Here is a 19,367-nt window from a genome sequence, read left to right as displayed (position 1 = left end):
TTCTTCATCCAAAGGACTTCATCAAGCAGCGCACTTCCATAGTGGACCAACCAGTTTGCTGGTGATAAGATGCTTTCTGGGGCCCGCCCTCTCCCCCGTCGACTTCTCTGAGGCAGCCATAGCCAAAGTCGTTCAAAACACCAAAGTTCATGCACAATTATCCAGGTACAATAATCCAACAAAGTTCAGTCAGGTCATCTGGATGGTTTCTTTTTTTTTTTACATTTTGTCCTACATCCAAAAGACTTCATCTATCTAAGGAGCCACAAAAACTGCCTCATAGTTGTAGACGAAGGAGAGGGCGGGTCCCAGAAACCATCTTATCACCAGCAAACTGGTTGGTCCACTACAGGAGTGTGCTGCTTGTGGGACTGAGTTTGTTTTGTGGCTCCTCGGATTGATGAAGTCCTTCGGATAAAAGACGATACATCTCAACCAAAAAAAGAAAACATCCAGATGACATGAATGAACTTTGTAGGATTTTTTTTACCTGGATTATTGAGCATGAACTTTGATACAGTGTTAGTAATGTTATCTTTGCCGTCCTAAATGAAATGCATTGTTTGTCCAAAATCTTTACTTCTCTTCAAAGAAAAATAAACTCTGCTGAGGTCAATACTAATTAGACCATCACCATACGTAACTGTTTAAACAATGAACAGGAAGTGTGTTTCTTTGTTTACTTTATATTTTTGTGACACTTGATAACTTTATGGTGACTAGTGGAGGATAAAAAATGTTAACTCATGTTAGGAAGACTGTTTTTTTGACCAGTGCACCACTTGTAAACCTACTGTGGGACTATGTATAGTGTGGATCTGATCAGCTTAAATTCATGGTTGTCAACAGCTGCGCTAAATAAACAAGCCCTGCTCCACTCGCTGTTTTCTTAGATTTTTGGGGGTGGACAAAGCTAAAATAACTTCTAGCCATTATATCAATTATTGGCAGTTGCCTTCCCTGCCCGATATTGGTATTGTCGATAGCCAAAACTTCCATATCGTTCAGGCTCTACTCTCCATCGATATTCAGCAGGGTTCAGCTCAGGGCTCTGGCTGCTACACCCTAGTATAGTCAGAGTTGTTGTCCCTAAAGCCCCCGTATACTCATACGTGCGTACCTCCGCAGGGCATGTCCGCGCTAAGCTAAATTTTTACAACTGCGTACGCGGTGTCGCACAATTAAGTGCCCAACGACAGACTGTTTTGTATGCGACACCAATGTATTAAATTCCCCTTCTTCATCCCTGATCTGGCCCTTTCTTTTGTTTTTTTGCCAAAAGGTAAGTGATCTCTACCTTCTCTGTTGATGCCATGACTGAAACGGTGAGAAATGAAGGGATTTGTCACGAGAGAACTAAAATCCGATCCAGCATGGCTGCGGGAGGGTCTGGAGATTTCCTGGTGGGCAGGTCTGATGTGTGGGCTGCAGGGCCAACATATAAACACAGAACACTGCTGCGGCTGGGGCTGCCAACTCTCTTTTTTTTTTGACCTGTCAATCAATCCAGTAGGCATGTCAGCAAATGACCAATCGGCGACCTCAATTTGTCCCGAAGGTAAACGTCCCTTGTCTGCGAAGCTGCTCTGCAGTCGCTCAGGGTGTACGATCGAGCATGAAGTCTCAACCTTCCGCGTACGCGGGAGTATACTGCGGGCTTAAGCCACTGCTGCAATATCTTCACTTAGTGATTTGGCTCATGGTCATGTTGGAAGGTGACCCCTTGGTCCAGTCCAAGGTCCTGATGTACCGATATGTAGTACTGGTCTTCATTAAGATTTCCCCTAACCCTTACCAGTCTCCCAGTTCCTACTGCTAAAAAAAAACAAAAAACATCATGATGCTGCCATGACCGTGCTTCAATGTTGGGTTGATGAGTGCTGCATGGAGTCCTTCAGACACAACATTTTTGGGGGAGTGGTGGCGCAGAGGTTAGAAGATGGGCCTGTGATCGGAAAGTCGCAGGTTCAACTCCCGGTACCGTCAACATCAAAATGTGTGTGAAAAAGGTAGAACACCTCCCTCCACCCTCATTCGCCCCACTCTGGGCCCCAGAGCAAGGCCCTTAACCCCCACCATCTGCTCTCTAAACAGGTCTCTCTTGAAAATGAGTTCTCGTGGCTCAATGAGACTACCTGGATAAATAAAGAGTAAATGAAATAAAAAATTTAGAAGTGAGGCTAAACAGGTCAGTCATGGTTTCATTTGATTTAGGAACAAGATTCTCTGGTCTGAGTCCTTCCAGAAGGGTTTGACTCAGAGGTTCTGATGAGCTACTCTGACATGACGCCCAGACCAGTGAAGGCCTGCCGTGATGATCATCTCTTTGTCCTTCTGGAACGTAGTGCCATCCCAACACAGGATCTCATCAGGTTCTTGGACCAGCTCTCGGAAGGTTTCTGCTTGTGCCAAACACCTTGGAGAATCATGGAGGCCACTGATCTCTAAGGAACTTTCAGAGCAGCAAAAAAGTTTTAGTAGAAAAATACCGAGATAGAAAATGAGGTTCTGGAGCTAAATTTGAAGATTTTTTTTATGTGATGTTTCAGTTTTTCTTTCTAATAAATTTACAAAATGTTATAAAATTACGTTTGAACTTTGTAGTTACTAGATACTGAGTGTAGATTACAAAAAAAAAAAAGATGATTTTAAATAAATGATTGTATCTTCAGGCTGTTTTATTATTTGAACGTCGTAACACCAGCCCTGTCAGTAGTGAGGCTACAGTTCACCAAAGGGCCAGTCTCTTCAGAACCCTGTGAGTTCCTTTAAAACAGATGTAGATGTGTCCAGGACTCGAGGTCTGTCCTGTCACAAACACAGCAGCCTTCATGTGATGTGAACTCACTCTGTTAGCAGTTAACTCACTTGTGCTGCTGCCTGGAAAGCATCTGTTCCTGATAAGATTGCTTTAACAGAGTTAGAGGATGAAAACAAAAACATTCCTTTACTTATCGCACTGGCTGATCAGAAGCTTGGAAATGCACAGAGAATGTATTTAAAAACACGTGCAGGAACCTGAAGTTTGCTTTTTTATGATTTTACATAATAAAAATATTTGTCACTTGGAACATTGCCTAAGTGTGTTTTGGTAATTACCGTAATTTCCAGACTATTGAGCGCACCTGAATATAAGCCGTGCCCAATAAATTCAAAAAGAAAAAAAAAGATTTGTACATATATAAGTCCACATTGTAACATAAGATATTTATACAGAAAGATTTTTTAAACGTTTAAATGTGCACAGGTACGTACAGAATTTTTTTTTCTGAACAGTGCCTGTAACATGGCTGGTTAAAACAAAGATACAGTAGCCTACCAGGAAGTCATTGATCGCTATCTTCACAGATGGAGGACAGCTTGTGCTGTCCTCTTCATCACACCTTTGGAAACCCGTTAGTCATATAAGATTTTTTCCACTGCTCCAATGTCAGGAGAGAACAGGAAGTGTGGGTGTGTGTGTGGGGTGGGGGGGGGGGGTGGCGCTTCGTCCCTACCAAGCAACCAACTTGGTTTCATTGATCCACTGTGACCTGTTTGATAATTTCATTGGTCAGATTTTTTTTAAACATTACTTATACAGGTAGTCTCACTGAGTCATGAGCACCCACCCTGCAAAAGAAACGTTTAATGGGCAGCTATGTGAGCGCACCGGTGTGACGAGGCTAAACATTTTGGCAGCATGAAGCTCGTTAGCACTTCAAAAAAAAATCCATAAATTAGCTGCAGCATTGTGTAAGCTGTGGTATTCAAAGTGTGTGAAAAAAGTGGCAGCTTATAGTCTGGAAATTACGGTATTACAGTTTGTGATGTGGAATCTGAGCGGTGTCTGCACCTTTATTGGGTTTTCCACGTCATCCCCACAGAGTGACTGGATCGGGATTCTGAATGGTTTCCAGACTGGGTTGAGGTTGTTTTTCACCACCTGAACATAAAAACCCCTCAAGAACAACTGGACTACAGTAGCTGTATGGACTTTAAACATATTGTGGTTTACTAACACAAACACACTGAGAAGAATTGAAGGAGAAACGTGGAACATGATGAGCACATCTCTACCTCTGTCCTGTGAGCCAGCTGCCATCCACTTCCTGTCTGCTTGTAGATTTCAAGGAAAGGGTCAGACTTACCGAAGAAGTCCTGAAAAAGGAAGCATGTCAAAGAAATGCACAAGTGAAAGAGTTCACTGATGGATCAGACGAGAGCAGGTTACCAAAGTTTGAAGTTTGTCTTCACAGCTGGCAGTAAAATCTGCAGATCTCCATTACCAGCTATTTGTACAAAAAACATCCAGCAATTTGATGCTTTATAAAATGGCACTAGTCAATGAAGCTCTGAAAGTTGGAGTTGTTCTAAGACGGCAGCAGTCCCCTTAGGCCTGAGCTGTGTTTGGACTGGCTGTTAGCTCACAGGTCCTGTCAGACTTAAACTTTATTTCTGTAAAATTGTGTTGTAATGAGCTTTGAGTATGTTGATAAGATAGAAAGGTGATATATAAGTGCAGTCCATTCACCATTTAAAATGAGGCTGTTCAAGAACCCATCTACAACCTCAGTTTAACAAAATGTTGGGTTCAAAATGAATTAAAAAAGAAAAGAATGATTTGAAACTTTCATAAATCACAATGAAACAGAAATGTTTTAAAAGTTTAAACTAAAGTGCATCATTTTGGGAAAAAAAAAAAAGAGGCAAATTTAAATGTTATGGCAGCGACACAAGAGGAACCATCTCGGGTGGCCGAGATGGAGTAGAGGCAGGGCAGCCGACTCGGAACCCCAAAGTCCCAGGTTCGATCCCCAGTCATTGCACATTTCGTAGTGTCTGAGCAGTACACCCTATCCCCAATCGCTCCCCAGGTGCCCTCAGTAGCTGCCCACTGCACCTGAGGGTGTATGGGTTAAATGCAGAGAGACAATTTTGCCATTGTATGGTAACATACGATGACAATACATAAACATTATTATTACCATCCAGCCTGTTATCAGCTCACAGTTCAAAGGTCTGCCTCTCTGGTGGTATGGGGGTGCATTAGTGCCTCTGGCATTACACATCAATGCAGAAGAGAACGTGCAGGTTTTAGAACATCTGCTTGCATCCAGAAGATACTGCTTTCAGTGAAGTACATCAATTACAACCATTGGCTTCGTATTGGAAGAGTCCGGCTGCTGAACGGGCCAGAGTGGGCATCAGCAGGTGAGTTATTAATTAGTTATAACGTTTACAGACAAACCCACTTCAAAATGGCCAAACTCTTCCTTTAAAACAGCAAATTCAAAGCGTTGCTGCTACAGTTCTGATTATTTCAGCAAAGGCAGTTCACATTTGGCTTCTTGTAAAGTTTAGAACTGTGTTCAAAATCCTGCTCAAGGCCCATAAAGTCATCCATCGCCAAGCTCCATCCTGCATTACACATCTCATAATCCAGCCTAGACAGTTATGCTGTCAAAACAAGGATTTACATGTTGGTTTTAAAATTATTAAACCAAATTGGGACCTATCTGTCTATGCAGCTTCCACGTTGGGTGCGTTAGTCTCTGACATCCTCTTACTGAGAGAGAAATGATTTATTTTAAGGTTTTATCAAACGGCTCTCATTGTTTCTCAGTATAAGAGCTTTGTCTCCATGAAGCCTTTTGGATTCATTGAGGAGGTGTATAAGAACACAGCTGATGGATGGTGTGTGTTGTGAAATAAACACCCAGTGTCAGCTGCAGTCAGGGCTCGACGCAGACTGATGGAGCCTGGTTAGGTTACTTCAGTTAAACAAATATTAAAACACTGCTCAAATGAGCCGTCAGTACCTTTCTGTCCAGTTTTCTGGCTGAAGATTCAAACGTCACCATCCTGTTGTCTGTTTGCTCTTCTGCACAAATCTAACACAAAGTAATGATACTTTAAAAACACTAACACGTGAAAATGTCAAGAAACACATCACAAAAACAAGTAAACACAGTTGATGAAAGAAGAGCTCACAGTAATGGATCCTTTCCCTGCAGGTGTATTATCTCTCCGAACAAGTGGTCTGGTTAGCTTCCTCGAGGACACAATCTGAATAAAGACACATTGCAGCTATTTATGGACAGTCCCAACAGCTTCTTAAAGCACATGCATTGGCTAACAATTAAAAAATATTATGTTAAATACAAATACACGCCCACCCTCTTTGCAGTGTGAGTTTTGTTGCCTTACAAAATATAAATTAAAAGGGGTTTTGTTTATTGCAACATTTATTTTACTGTAAAAAATAAAAATAAAACACACAAAGGAAGTAAAACAAGCGGGATGTCGATGTCCTCCGTTGCTGAGGGATTTGAATAGTGAATGTTTGTAGTTTCACCGAGTGACGTGTCCTGGAGAGTGGAGGGAGACATTTTATCCACCACCAGGTGCAAAGAAGAGCCAGGGGGTGGCCAATGGTGGCCTTGGCCCCCCATAGATTTAAATTTGGCCACACCAATCATTTTAAGCAAAATAAAAACTATAAAGCACAGTTTCCTCAAATGATTGAAGTGGTTGATTACATGTATGGTGGCAGCCATCTTGGATTTTGACATGGCAACACAATTATTTTGACAGTGATCTTTCTTACACCTAGATGCAGCCACACTCCAAGTCGAACGTCAGCGCCTCACATATTTTCCAAGTTACCTGCTCACAACATGCACGGAGGGACCAATCCCCCCTCTTCGCTCCACAACAAGGGACAAAAAGAAAACTGAAAAGTTGAGCATGCAGAACTGTGTCAGTACTTTGTGTTTCCACCTTCTGCTGCAGTTCCAACACTGAGTCTCTCCAGGTCCACTCTTGATGACCAAACTACTCCAGCTTCTTGGATGGGTGCAAGAATCTTTGAATCAAACCAACGTTGGACTGGAGTGAGGTCTGGGCTTTGACTGGACCATTCTAGGACATCTAACTGGTTCTTCCTAACCCCCTGGAGTCTTTAGCAGCATGATGAAGGTGGAAGCTCAATGAGCTGCTGAACATCAAGCCAAACGGCTGTGCACCTCTCACATGATACAGCTGAGAACACTGCAGAAGTAGCAAGATGTTCTGGAGACTCCGTCACGCACGTTGTTCCCCACACTCTCACAGCACAGTGACACACCTGCATCAGACTGATGTCCTGCTAGAAGATTAACCTCCATTCCAGCCTCAAGTATCTGGAAGACTCTAACAAGCTCTTCTTAAGAATTTCCTTAAACTCCCACAGCATGATGCTGCCACCACCATGCTTCACTGTAAAGATCGCAGAGTTCTATAAAACAGCAGAGGCTGCACTGCCGTCCCGCCCATTGTTTACACTGTGATGTCATGAAGAAGCTAAGATGGCGTCCAAAACAGGAAACTGCTCACAGTCCACAAAACAACTGTTCAGTTAACAGGAAGCACAACTGGATCTGCATCACAAATTACTTTTAATATCTTTATAATAACCTAATATACAGTAATTCATAATTAATGTTTATTTCATACATGTAAAACAGCCAGATGTTATAGAAGGAAAATATGTTGCATATAACTTGATGATCTAAACTAGACCTGAAGTCAGTCAATAACATCATTTTACACTTTGTAAAAATGACAATAACTGGAGGAAATAGCAGCTTGTACTATCAAATAATTTGTACTAAACTGTATTCAAGCTGTACTTACTGCTAGAATGTGTAGAGTAATATCTGCCACAGAAGCTACTATCTTTGAGCCAAATCAATAATTAACAGCCATTACTTCAGCTTTATAGGCTGCTTTTAATTTTAAACGGTTCCATTATTAGCTTCAGTTCAGTCGGACCACAGTCATACTGAGGTCAATAAGATAAAGTCTTCGTGAAAGCAGACGTGCTGATGTTTTCTCTTCTGTCCTAGCACATTTTTTTCTGACATTTTGACATTTTATATACATTTTATGATTAAAATACATTCTATTGTTATATTATTATTATTTTTGACATTTTTTACACAGTTAGCCCTCACTCTCACATTCTGTTAGTTACACCGATGACACTATTTTATATGGTTTTGGTTCTACTCTGGAAGATGTTGTGAAGTCACCTGCTGCATGTGGTTTTCTTGAAATCCAGCAGGACTTTTCTGACTTAGATTTGTCCTTAAATGCCAAGAAAACTAAATTTATGTGGTTCAGCCACGGGGGAAGAACCATACGCACCTTGGTGAACTTCACCACAATGGTTATATTATAGAAAAAGGAACAGTCTATAAATAACTGGGAATTTGGACCGATGGTGCTCTGTCCTTTTCAAATCATTTTAGCGTTTTGCAGTCTAAGATTCAAGCCAGACTTGGTTCTCTGTATAGAAATCCATCTTCACTGACTGCAAAACACACCATCGTTGAACAAACCATTCTACCTGTGTTGGATTATGGAGACATCATTTACAGACATGCTTGTAAGGATGTCCTTTGTAAGCTGGACACAATTTATCTCTCTGCTATTCTCTTTGTTACAAATGCTCCTTATAGAACATTATTGTCTCTACTCTCTTGTTAAATGGCCTTCTCTACATACTCGTAAAATTCATTGGTTTACCCTCATTTATAAGACGTTGCTGGTTATTTATTCACCTCCATATTTAACTCATACTGCAACTAGCACCGGTTTCAAAGTATAACACCTGATCCTGGTCCTACAGTAAGAAGTGTATTTAGTTTAGCATATTTCTTAGTTCATATATTAGATCACATTACAGTTTTTCTTTAAAATGTATACTTTTGTCGGATGTAACTGGGACCCTGTGTACACAGTTTCGTTCTACCACATGTGGTGAAAATGACAAATAGAAAAATCTTTGACTTTTGACTTTGAAAATTAGGGGAAAAGACAACATGCTTCTGGTAAAAAAGACATTTACTAACATATCCTAATTTAATGAGGACATACCGGTACATACGAAAGATGGCGTCAACCAGAAAATAAAAAATTAACAAACTCCAACAGAAGCAAGACAACCAGAGAAACCAAAATTACAGCAGAGCATTTTGCTAACAACAAAAACTAATTTCTAAAAAATTGTTTGCCTGGACAAGCCCCTGCTGCTCAGCCATGTGCCTCTTTAATGCCCAATGATGTCAGAAGCATTTGTAATGTGTGTGTGTGTGTGGGGGGTGGGTGGGGGGGTTTGCAATGGAGGGGGGGTCTGGGGGTCCTCCCCCAGAAAATTGTGAATAAAGTAGAAGCCATTTCCTGCGTTCTGGTGTATTTTAACTGTTTAGTTTTGCCTACATAAGTAACACTTGATTCAATAACTATTATAGAGTTAACGGCACAACAAGAATTAGCCTGACCAACAACTCTCCTTGTGTGAATAGAGCACGCTCCGCTTCTCTCATGCATCCTAGCCACAGTCTAAGAAACATACCGTAGTATAGCCTAAGTTAACTTTTATAAAGAAAATCACTAGCCAATATGAAACAATAATGATAATCACTCCTTCTTACCAATGGCCTAGCATCACACTTCACTTCCGGCGAGCTGATGGACAGCAGCTCCCTCCGGCTTCTCTGCAGTCTTTTATCATCAAACTGACCCGTTTTTCGAACCGGACTAAAGTTGGTCCTCCTTCCAACCGAATTCGGTGTTCAGTGACTCAGTCAGACATCAGTCACAAAAAACTCAAGAAAATGTCTGATAATAATGTTGTTATTGCTCTCAGGAATTCAACCTAATCCTGGACCCCCCACTAATTACAGCACACCAAATGACTTTAAAAACGCCTCTGGGCTTCATTTTCTGCATGTAAACGCTCGTAGCCTTCCGAAAAAACTTGATGCTGTGAAAATCCTGTTCAGTTCTTCTGGGGCAGATGTTATCTTTATTTCTGAGTCCTGGCTCAACAAATCTGTAATGAATAATGACGTGGCAATCAATGGATTTAACATCTACCGCTGTGATCGTCAAAAAAGGGGGGGTGGAGTCATTATTTACATTAGAGATACCCTGGTTTCAAGTCTTGTGACTTCCAAAACAATTCCAAATCAGTTTGAAGCCTTATCTGTAAACATCACCTTGAATGGAGGCCAGGTTTTAACTGTAGTCTGCTGCTACCGCCCCCCCTCAGCTTCACCTGAGGCATTAAATGCCATGAAGGAATTCCTTGGTAATTTAAAATTCACAGAGGTCTTTTTAGCTGGAGATCTCAACATTGATTGGTGTAAGTCGACCCCCCTCTGTGACAAATTCAAGGAATGTTGCTTGTCTTTTAATTTAACCCAACTGATCGACTCCCCCACCTGATTAAATAAAAGCCACCCTAACAATTCCTCCATCTTAGACCTGTTTCTAACTAATATGCCTCACAAATTCCCTGGTACAGGTGTATTCGCTGATCTTTTGAGTGATCATTGTGTGACAGCGGCTTTAAGAAATAGTAAACTTCCACCTTCTAAGCCCAGATTAATTAAAAAAAGGGATCTGAAACGTTTCTGTGAACAGTCATTCCTCTGGGATCTGTCTCACTTTGACTGGCATCGTATTCTGTTAACTGATGATGTGAACTCTGCTTGGAACTATTTCCATAATAGTTTCATTTATTTCCTGAACATACATGCTCCTTTTCGTCAGTTCAGAATAAAGGGACGAGACAGCCCCTGGTTTACTCCAGAGCTAGCTGACCTCTTGCACAGGAGAGATCATCTTTGGGCTGCAGCGAGAAAATCTGTCTCAGACACTGACTGGTTGAGTTTCCGACAGATGAGGAATAAATGTACAACTTCTGTCAAAGCAGCAAAACGCAACTATTTCTTATCTCAGACCTCCAAAAATCTAAATGACCCTAACAGATTCTGGAAAACAATTAAATCTCTCTCAGGCACCCCCCAATCATCTGACCTCCCATCACAACTTCTCGTTAACTCTGTTCCTATGTCAAATAAGCACGAGATCCTGAACTGTTTCAACAAACATTTTGTTGCTTCTGGTTCTTTATTTGACACAGTAACTAATGGAAAATCAGCCACTTCACTTAATAACCAAACTTCTTCAAATCAAATCCCTCCTACAAGTCAATCCTCAGTTAATCACACCTTCTCTTTTTCTCCATTCTCAGTCAGTGAGGTCAATAAACTGTTAAAAGATCTTGATCCTAAAAAATCTGCAGGTCCAGATGAACTTCCACCTTATTTCTTAAGGCTGGCTGCTCATATCATCACAGTCCCTGTGACCCACATCTTCAATCTCTCCATAAGACAAAACTCCATCCCAGACACTTGGAAAACGGCCTTTGTTCTTCCTTTGCTGAAGGGAGGAGACCCCACCTCACTGAACAACTATCGACCAATCTCTAAACTCTGCATTTTAGCCAAGATTCTAGAAAAACTGATAAACTCTCAAATCAAAAATTACCTGGACTCATTTAACATCTTACCTCCACATCAATCTGGTTTCAGGAAACAACACAGCACAACCACTGCTTCACTGAAGGTTCTTAATGATGTTGTTGAAGCACTGGATGCTAAGGATTATTGTGCTGCACTTTTCTTAGACCTGTCTAAAGCTTTTGACACTGTGGATCATAACATCTTGTGTCATAAACTCTCAGAAATCGGTTTCTCAGATCACACCATTGGTTGGTTCTCTAACTATCTTTCAGACCGAAGGCAATGTGTTCAACATAATGGTACTTCCTCCAGTTATTTAACAGTCAACAATGGTGTACCACAAGGCTCAGTCTTAGGACCCACCCTCTTTACAATCTACATACATAATGTAGGTAAAAACATCCCTAATGCATCCATACATTTCTATGCTGACGACACAGTTGTTTATTGTCGAGCTAAAACAGTTGCTAAGGCTTTCCAGCTTTTGAAATCTGCATTCAACATCATCCAGACTGATTTGTTCCGCCTCAAACTTGTCCTAAATGCCGAAAAAACCAAAGGGATGCTTTTTTCAAATAGGAAGTTGGTTCCAGCAGTTCTTCCTCCGATTTTATCCTCAAAAGGTGTCCCCATTGAGTTTGTTGATTCCTATAAATATTTGGGTATCTTGGTCGACTCACATCTTTCTTTTAAGCTCCATGTGGAAAACTTGGTAAAGAAACTGAAAGTTAAACTGGGTTTCTTTTTCAGAAACAAATCCTGTCTAACCCTGAATGCTAGAAAACGCCTTGTATCTGTGACTTTCCTTCCATCAATTGATTTTGGTGATATTATTTACATGAACGCTCCTACAAGAACCCTGCAGATGTTGGATGCTGTCTATCATGGTGCACTAAGATTCATAACTGGCTGTGATTATCGTACCCACCACTGCACCCTGTATTCATTGGTTAACTGGACATCATTAACTTCACGCAGACTCTCTCACTGGTACATTTTCATCTTTAAATCACTTCTTGGTCTGCTGCCTTCATACATCTCCTCCTACATGTCTCTGCGTGAGTGCAACTACGGAGTGCGCTCTCAGGACATTATTACCTGCAGTGTTCCCTCAGTGAGGACTGAACTAGGCAAAAGGACCTTCTCCTACTCCGCTCCTGTTTCCTGGAATATCTTACAAAAAGATTTGAAGCTCTCGACCTTGACCTCTCTAAGTGGCTTTAAGAATCTGTTGGACTCCTGGCAGGGACCAATGCAGACATGTTCCTGTTTTTAGTTTTATACATTTGTAGTGAACTTGACCTGATGTCAAATCAATGACCTTAGGATCATATGGTCAGAAACTGTCATTTCATTGATTTGCATCCAGAAATACAGGTTGATCGATCCTGAGACTTTCTTTCTTGAATTAATCAAGTGGAAAAAGACAATTCTCTATGATCATTACTATTTTACAAATGTTTTGATTATAAAATTGTGTTATTTCAAACAATGTTTACATGTTGAAGTGAACTACTCATTTTTATTAACTGTGAAACAGTAAATAATGATCCTTAATCCTCATTCAAAGAAGAAATCAGGTTAATATGCATTTCTTGATTTTCTGTCTTCAATGAGCAAAGTTGTAAGTGTGTTAAAGTTCAAGCTTCGGTCAACTAGAAAGTTTACTGAAAAGAAATGTCATGTTTAACTTTTACAGCGAGATACAGGAGAGGTGGCTCCACGGAGTCTGGTTTTCTCCAACAATCTTTCTGTCTGTTCTTAAACAATCTTTCTCTTTCCATTGACTTTTAATAACACCTTACATCACAAACCACACCTCTGCTTTGGTCCATCCACCAATCAAAAAGCTCTCAAATGAACCGGAAGTAGAACCCATTTAAATGTGGCAACTTCCCAGTTCAGAATTTGTAGAGTTCAGAAGAAGAGAGTTCAGAAAGTTCAGCTCAGTCTTGAAGCTGCTGTAAGCTCAGTCTTGAAGATGGAGCAGCAGTTCAAGCAGAGAGTTCGAAGAGTTCAGAAGAAGAGTGCAGCTCAGAGAGCCCAGAGAGTTCAGCTCAGTCTTGAAGCTGCTGTAAGCTCAGTCTTGAAGATGGAGCAGCAGTTCAAGCAGAGAGCTCAGAGAGTTCAGAGTTTTTGGAATCCAGAATGCAGAGAGTTTGGGAGTTCCTGAATGCAAACGCAGGCATTCATGGATGCTGCTAAACCAATCAAGCTGAACCAGAGACGATTTTGGGAATTATAACTTCTGTTTGGATAACCTCGCACGACTCTCGAGGTATTTAGCTGTTCTCACTGAGACTCTGAACAGTGGTTGGAAGTGAGACTCCACGCCGGAACTGATCTATCTTCAGAAAAGGTAAAAGTCGACCTTCACCAAAAGTGTACTGTTGGGACAAGCTGATTTCCGAAGGAGCGTGCACGTTCTGGTTAAAACAGACAAATTCCCTCACGAATCTCTCTCAGATAAACTCCATCTTTCCATCTTTAAACTCTCCTTTCTGCTAGAAAATTAATCCAGATGTTTTCAGAAATGTCTGTGGTGTAGCAACGGAAAATCATGGCCGTATGGTTTTCCTGGTTGTAAAGCTGATTGATTATGTTGTTATTTTCATATTCTGCCAAATTAATGTAAATGTGTGATGTGTTAAACTTGATTCTGTTAATAAATGACCCACTCGCTTGGTGAGTCAAAGATAATTAACGTCTCACGTCCACATTTCTGTTAAATTCAAAGCACGACATCATCCAGTCCAGAAAGATGAGTGAACCCGTTTAATGTATGAATATATCTCAGGATATGTCATACTACACATTTGTCTTGGAATCTAGCTGTTTTTTTGTTTTTGTTACCTTTTTCCTTTTAGCCATCCTATTTGTTAAAAAAAAAAAAAAAAAAAAAAAAATCTGTAGTATGAGTTTTTATAACTGCTTATTGTTGTTGCTGTTGTCCATTGTTGTCATCTTTCTTTGTTGAAATCAGGTCTCTCTTGTAAATGAGTCCTCGAGGCTCAATGGGATTTACCTGTATAAATAAAGGTTGATTGATAAAGCAATATGATCATCATCCATCATGTTTATTAGTAGCTTAAAATACCTAATTAAAACTCCAGTAATGGGCTAGGTCTACTGTAACGTTACCCAGTTGTAGGGTCAAGAGACAAACATGTAGCATTAACACAGTATGAACAACATTCAGGAATTGTTTCTATAAGAACATTATAAATATTTTACATGAACGGTAAGACTGCTTCGCCTATGAGGAAATTTAAAGTTTGGTACAAACACCAGCATCCTCACCAACTTTTATAGGTGCACCATTGAGAGCCTTCTGACAGGCTGCATCACAGGGTGGTATGGGAACTGCATTATGTGGCTGTATCATGTATGTATTTACCTTACCATCATAATTCATCTCCATGTCACTCACTACCTGTGCAGTTTATGTTAGTTATGTGCAGTATACATCATGTGAATTTAAGCTTATATTACTACCTTGAAATACTTATTCAGACAAATTCATCCTACTTGCACCATTATATTCTGTTGTTTACTATTTTTTTCTTTAGGACCTTGTAAATATTGTATTTACTTTTTCACTTTTTCGTACTTTATTTTGTACCCTTATTGAATGCTTTAGTATTTCTTGTTTGTTTGTTCAATGTTTTAGTGAGTCAAATCAGTTCTTCTCATCCTGAATATTTTATTGTACTGTTAACCTTGTGTTAACCTGCATATAAATGGATGGTAAATGGACTGTACTTATATAGCACCTTTCTATCTTATTGAGATACTCAAAGCGCTTTACACTACAATCTGTGTCCTCATTTACCTAATCATACAGCACTCTACTAGATCTCTACAAAGCTAATTGAACAAATCATTCTAAAGAGACTAATCAGAGCTTTATCACATTCATACACCGATGGGACACACATCAGAGGCAACGAGGGGTTCAGTGTCTTGCTCAGGGACACTTCGGCATGTGACTGCTGTTGAATTCGAATCCCCAACTCTTACATTAGAGGACGACTGCTCCAACCACTCAGCCACAGCCGCCATATGACAAATAAACATAACCTGAATTAAGCATTAACCTTTAATTGAACGATTAAGTATGCAATGTAATTAAGACAGAAAATGGAGGATTTACCTGCAGTTACTTTCATAGAGATGAACATGTGGTAGCTACTTCCTGTTTATAACTTGTGATCAGCTGATGTGGTCGGTTCCCAGCTTTTTACATGTTTTCCAAACTTCGTTTAATTTATGAAAACGAATAAACTGTATCCCACCCTCTAAACGCTCAGGGTAACACGTGTCTGGATTGCCTGTTCTCCACTGACACTGTTTAACCATTTTGTTCTGGTGATTTTTCACAAACCCCTCTGACTGTAAAGCGTCCAGGCTGCAGCCTCAGGTAAGGGGCGTTTACCTTCGGGACAAATTGAGGTTGCCGATTGGTCATTTGTTGACACGCCTACTGGATTGATTGACAGGTCGCACAGAGGAGCCGACTTGTGGAAAAAGAAAAAAAACGAGAGCTGCAGCCGGTGTTCTGAATACCGGCCCTGAGGTGGAGGCAGGGTGGCCCAGGAGCAGTGGTTGCGTGTTCAGTGTTAAATGTTGTTGATAAAAAGCTCTAAAAAATAAAAAATTGTGAGCGCCGGCCCTGCAGCCCACACATCAGACTGGCCCACCGGGAAATCTTCAGGGGCGGCTGTGGCTGAGTGGTTAGAGCAGTCGTCCTCCAATGCGAGAGTTGGGGGTTCGAATCCAACAGCAGTCACATGCCGAAGTGTCCCTGGGCAAGACACTGAACCCCTCGTTGCCTCTGATGTGTGTCCCATTGGTGTATGAATGTGATCAAAAGCACTGATTAATCTCTTTAGGATGATTTGTTCATTCTTTGCTGTATGAATGGGTAAATGAGGCACAGGTTGTAGTGTTAAGTGCTTTGAGTATCTTGAAATAAGGTAGAAAGGCGCTATACAAGTGCAGTCCATTTACTATTTACCATTCAGACCCTCCCAATTGGCCACTCCGGGCCTGATGGTCAGGGATGCGCAGCTGAATAAAAGAGGCAGAAGATCAGAGCTGAAGGGGTGTTTGTCCTTTCATGGCCATAAAAGAACATTTAAACCCTGTTTCTGCTGCATTCTGATTTATTCAGACACGAACTCTGCTCTGACATGTCTGCTTTGGGACCTCACGTGTTTGGGTCGTCGGCCACACACGTCCGCTGAGCACAGCGGCTGAACGAACGTCCTTTTGGGCGATGGATCACTTCCTGGAAGTACAGTCCCATCTGAATCTTAACTGAACTTTTTACTTCTTTCAAGGCCGGTCATCTCGCAGTGAAACGGCTGCGTGTGGCTGGTGGAAGTATGGCAGGCCATGTTATCATGTAATTGGATTGCGGCTGATCCTGACCCAATTAAAAGCCCGACACCGACCCGGCTCGCCCATCCAGGACATTATCATGGCCTGGCCCACCCTGAATTCGGGTCGGGTGGGGCCGGGCTTAGGGCTCGGGTTAGAAATGACAGCTCTACCTGGCATCATGCAGCCTTCACAACACAAATTATACTGTGTCAGGCAAGTGACCAAAAAACAACAACAACCAAAAAAAAACATAAGTCAATTTTGTCAACCTGCATGTAATTATTAAAACTAAATAATTTACAGGTTCCTTCCTACCTTGATGCCACCATTTCTACACTTCATAACTTTTATTGCCTTTTCCTTCAGTCCACATGGAATACAATCATCTCCTCCAATTGTTTTCTTTCCACTGTTCCTTCCCCATTACTGATTTTACCAATTTTACTTTCCATAAACTTGTATTTCTTGGCTTCTTTCACCATATTTCTCCTTCAATGTATTCTCTAGAACACCTTCAGAGCTGGACTTATCAAATCTTAGGGCAAAATCTTGCTGCACACAAGACAGACGTGATAGCTAAGATGATACGTACTCTATTTCTTTCACATACACACACACACACACATATCCTAACCGCGCACCCCCAACACCACCGGTCAATAACTGCCGTCACTAACATAGCAGTAAGCTAGCGCGCAACACAGAGGTGTCTCCCCCTCCTCCCTCCGCCCCGTCAACAAAACCCCCCGAAAAGATGATCACCTGCTGAGCCAAGTGGTCGAGGAAGAATGCTGTTTCTTAAAAGGAAACTATACCATCTACCATGCTTCTGACCCCTCCACCCTCAGAAAAAAAAAAAAAAACTATTCGGATCTAGACGATTCACGGAAATTATATATTTTAGTTTGAAATTGGCAAATTTTGCTGAAAAGCGACTAGTTTGCAGGTGTGAACTATGCAACTTCTGAAGGTAACAGTTGTGTCTTCAGTGGAATACACATGCACAACTTTTCAATTGTATACTTTTAGAAATACAATACATATATTACAATTTATGTATTATTTATGTTTTTTTTTTTTTACCCCATTTAATTTTAATAATATGGGTTATTTTGTGTGGGTCCATAAACAAATTAAAAATCCTAACAAATTATAGATTTAAGGCAACAAAACAGACTACCAAGAGGAGCGGAACTTTAAAAACCCACTGTAGTCTTTTGGTTTTGATTAACCACTGGTATCGGTCAGCAAGAGAAAACTAACCTGTCCAAGGGTACACTCCGTTTGTCCCAGGAAGTCAGCCTCCCCCAGACTACAGTTTGCACTGTCGATGTCGTACACTTCAAACCTGAGTTTCTGCACCATCTCAAAGTAATAGTCGAGTACCAGACTCTTGGAAAACCTGGGATTAAGACAGTTCTGGATCTTCTCTGTTCGTCCAATCTAAGGACAAAAAGACAACACAGAAAGATTAGGAGGGACAAGACCATTTATGGTATGGTATGGTATGAAGTTTATTCATTTTAAAAAAGTACAAAACAATTCCATAACAATATATAAAAAAGATACAAAAAAGATTTAAAATGAAAGGCAGCAGAAAGAAGAAAAAATCTTATTTTATCTGCCCCTTTTTTCAAACAATTATTTCAGACATAATAATTTTCAAGTAACAGAACAAAATGAATAACTTTCTAATTTTTCTAATTCTAATACAAAACACACACTAATCTACTTCATATATACTTTTTTAACAATCCAGATTTGACCTTTTTCTTAAATGTACACATTGACTTGACATTTTTCACATCACTCTCTAGACCATTCCACAATCCAACTCCTTGGATTGAGGTAGACCTTCCCTTCAGACTAGTTCTGAATTTTGGTTTGACAAATATTTCTATCCCCTTAAGATTATAACAACTTTGTCTTTTAACAAAATTTCTTTGGATATTTAACGGTAATGTGTTATTTTGAGCCCTATACATAACTGATAAAATACTATAATCTACTAAATCATGGAACTTCAATAACTTCAGTTGATAAAATAATGTGCTTGATGGGTGACTGTAATGCTTTCTGGTGATAATTCTTACAGCTCTTTTCTGTAAAATAAAAATAGGTTTTGTAAATGTTTTACACGCTTTCCCCCAAACATCAATGCAATAGATTAAACGTGGAACAATGATTGTGTTATACAACATGTACAGAGCTTTATCATTTAATAATTCCCTGACTTTGTATAGTACTGCAATGGATTTAGATATTTTTGTTCTTACAGAATTTATGTGATTTTTCCATGTTAGCTGTTCATCAATGATTACACCCAAAAATTTCATCTCATTAACTCTACAAATCTCAACACCCTCAATTTTAAATGGATCATCAACAGTTCTCTTTTTGTTACTAAATATCATGTATTTAGTTTTATCTAAATTTAGTGATAATTTATTAAGTTTAAACCAAGTTTGTATTTTATCAAATTCTGTCTTCATCAGTTCCAACATCCGTTTTACATCTTTACCCAAACAAAAAAATGTGGTGTCATCTGCAAAAAGGACACATTTGAGGAGTCCTGATACATTCACTAAGTCATTCACATATAAAATAAATAACTTTGGTCCAAGTACAGAGCCTTGAGGAACTCCA

General features: G+C 40.2%; 1 protein-coding gene across 1 annotated transcript in view; it reads right to left on the bottom strand.

Moving 5' to 3' along the window:
• Nucleotides 1-19,367, bottom strand: part of LOC119426339 (copine-3) — a 62,414-nt gene that overhangs the window by 22,039 nt on the left and 21,008 nt on the right. The window contains exons 3-7 of the mRNA XM_037693904.1: nucleotides 17,985-18,164; nucleotides 5,974-6,048; nucleotides 5,802-5,873; nucleotides 4,060-4,140; nucleotides 3,836-3,925 (exon numbers count right to left, since the gene is read on the bottom strand). Of these exons, the coding sequence (XP_037549832.1) occupies nucleotides 3,836-3,925; nucleotides 4,060-4,140; nucleotides 5,802-5,873; nucleotides 5,974-6,048; nucleotides 17,985-18,164 (498 nt within the window). The remainder of the gene's footprint in view (nucleotides 1-3,835; nucleotides 3,926-4,059; nucleotides 4,141-5,801; nucleotides 5,874-5,973; nucleotides 6,049-17,984; nucleotides 18,165-19,367) is intronic.

Source organism: Nematolebias whitei, chromosome 20, assembly GCF_014905685.2.
Source record: "Nematolebias whitei isolate Nwh7 chromosome 20, NemWhi1, whole genome shotgun sequence".
Lineage (NCBI taxonomy): Eukaryota > Metazoa > Chordata > Actinopteri > Cyprinodontiformes > Rivulidae > Nematolebias > Nematolebias whitei.
This window is presented reverse-complemented; position numbering and strand designations above follow the sequence as displayed.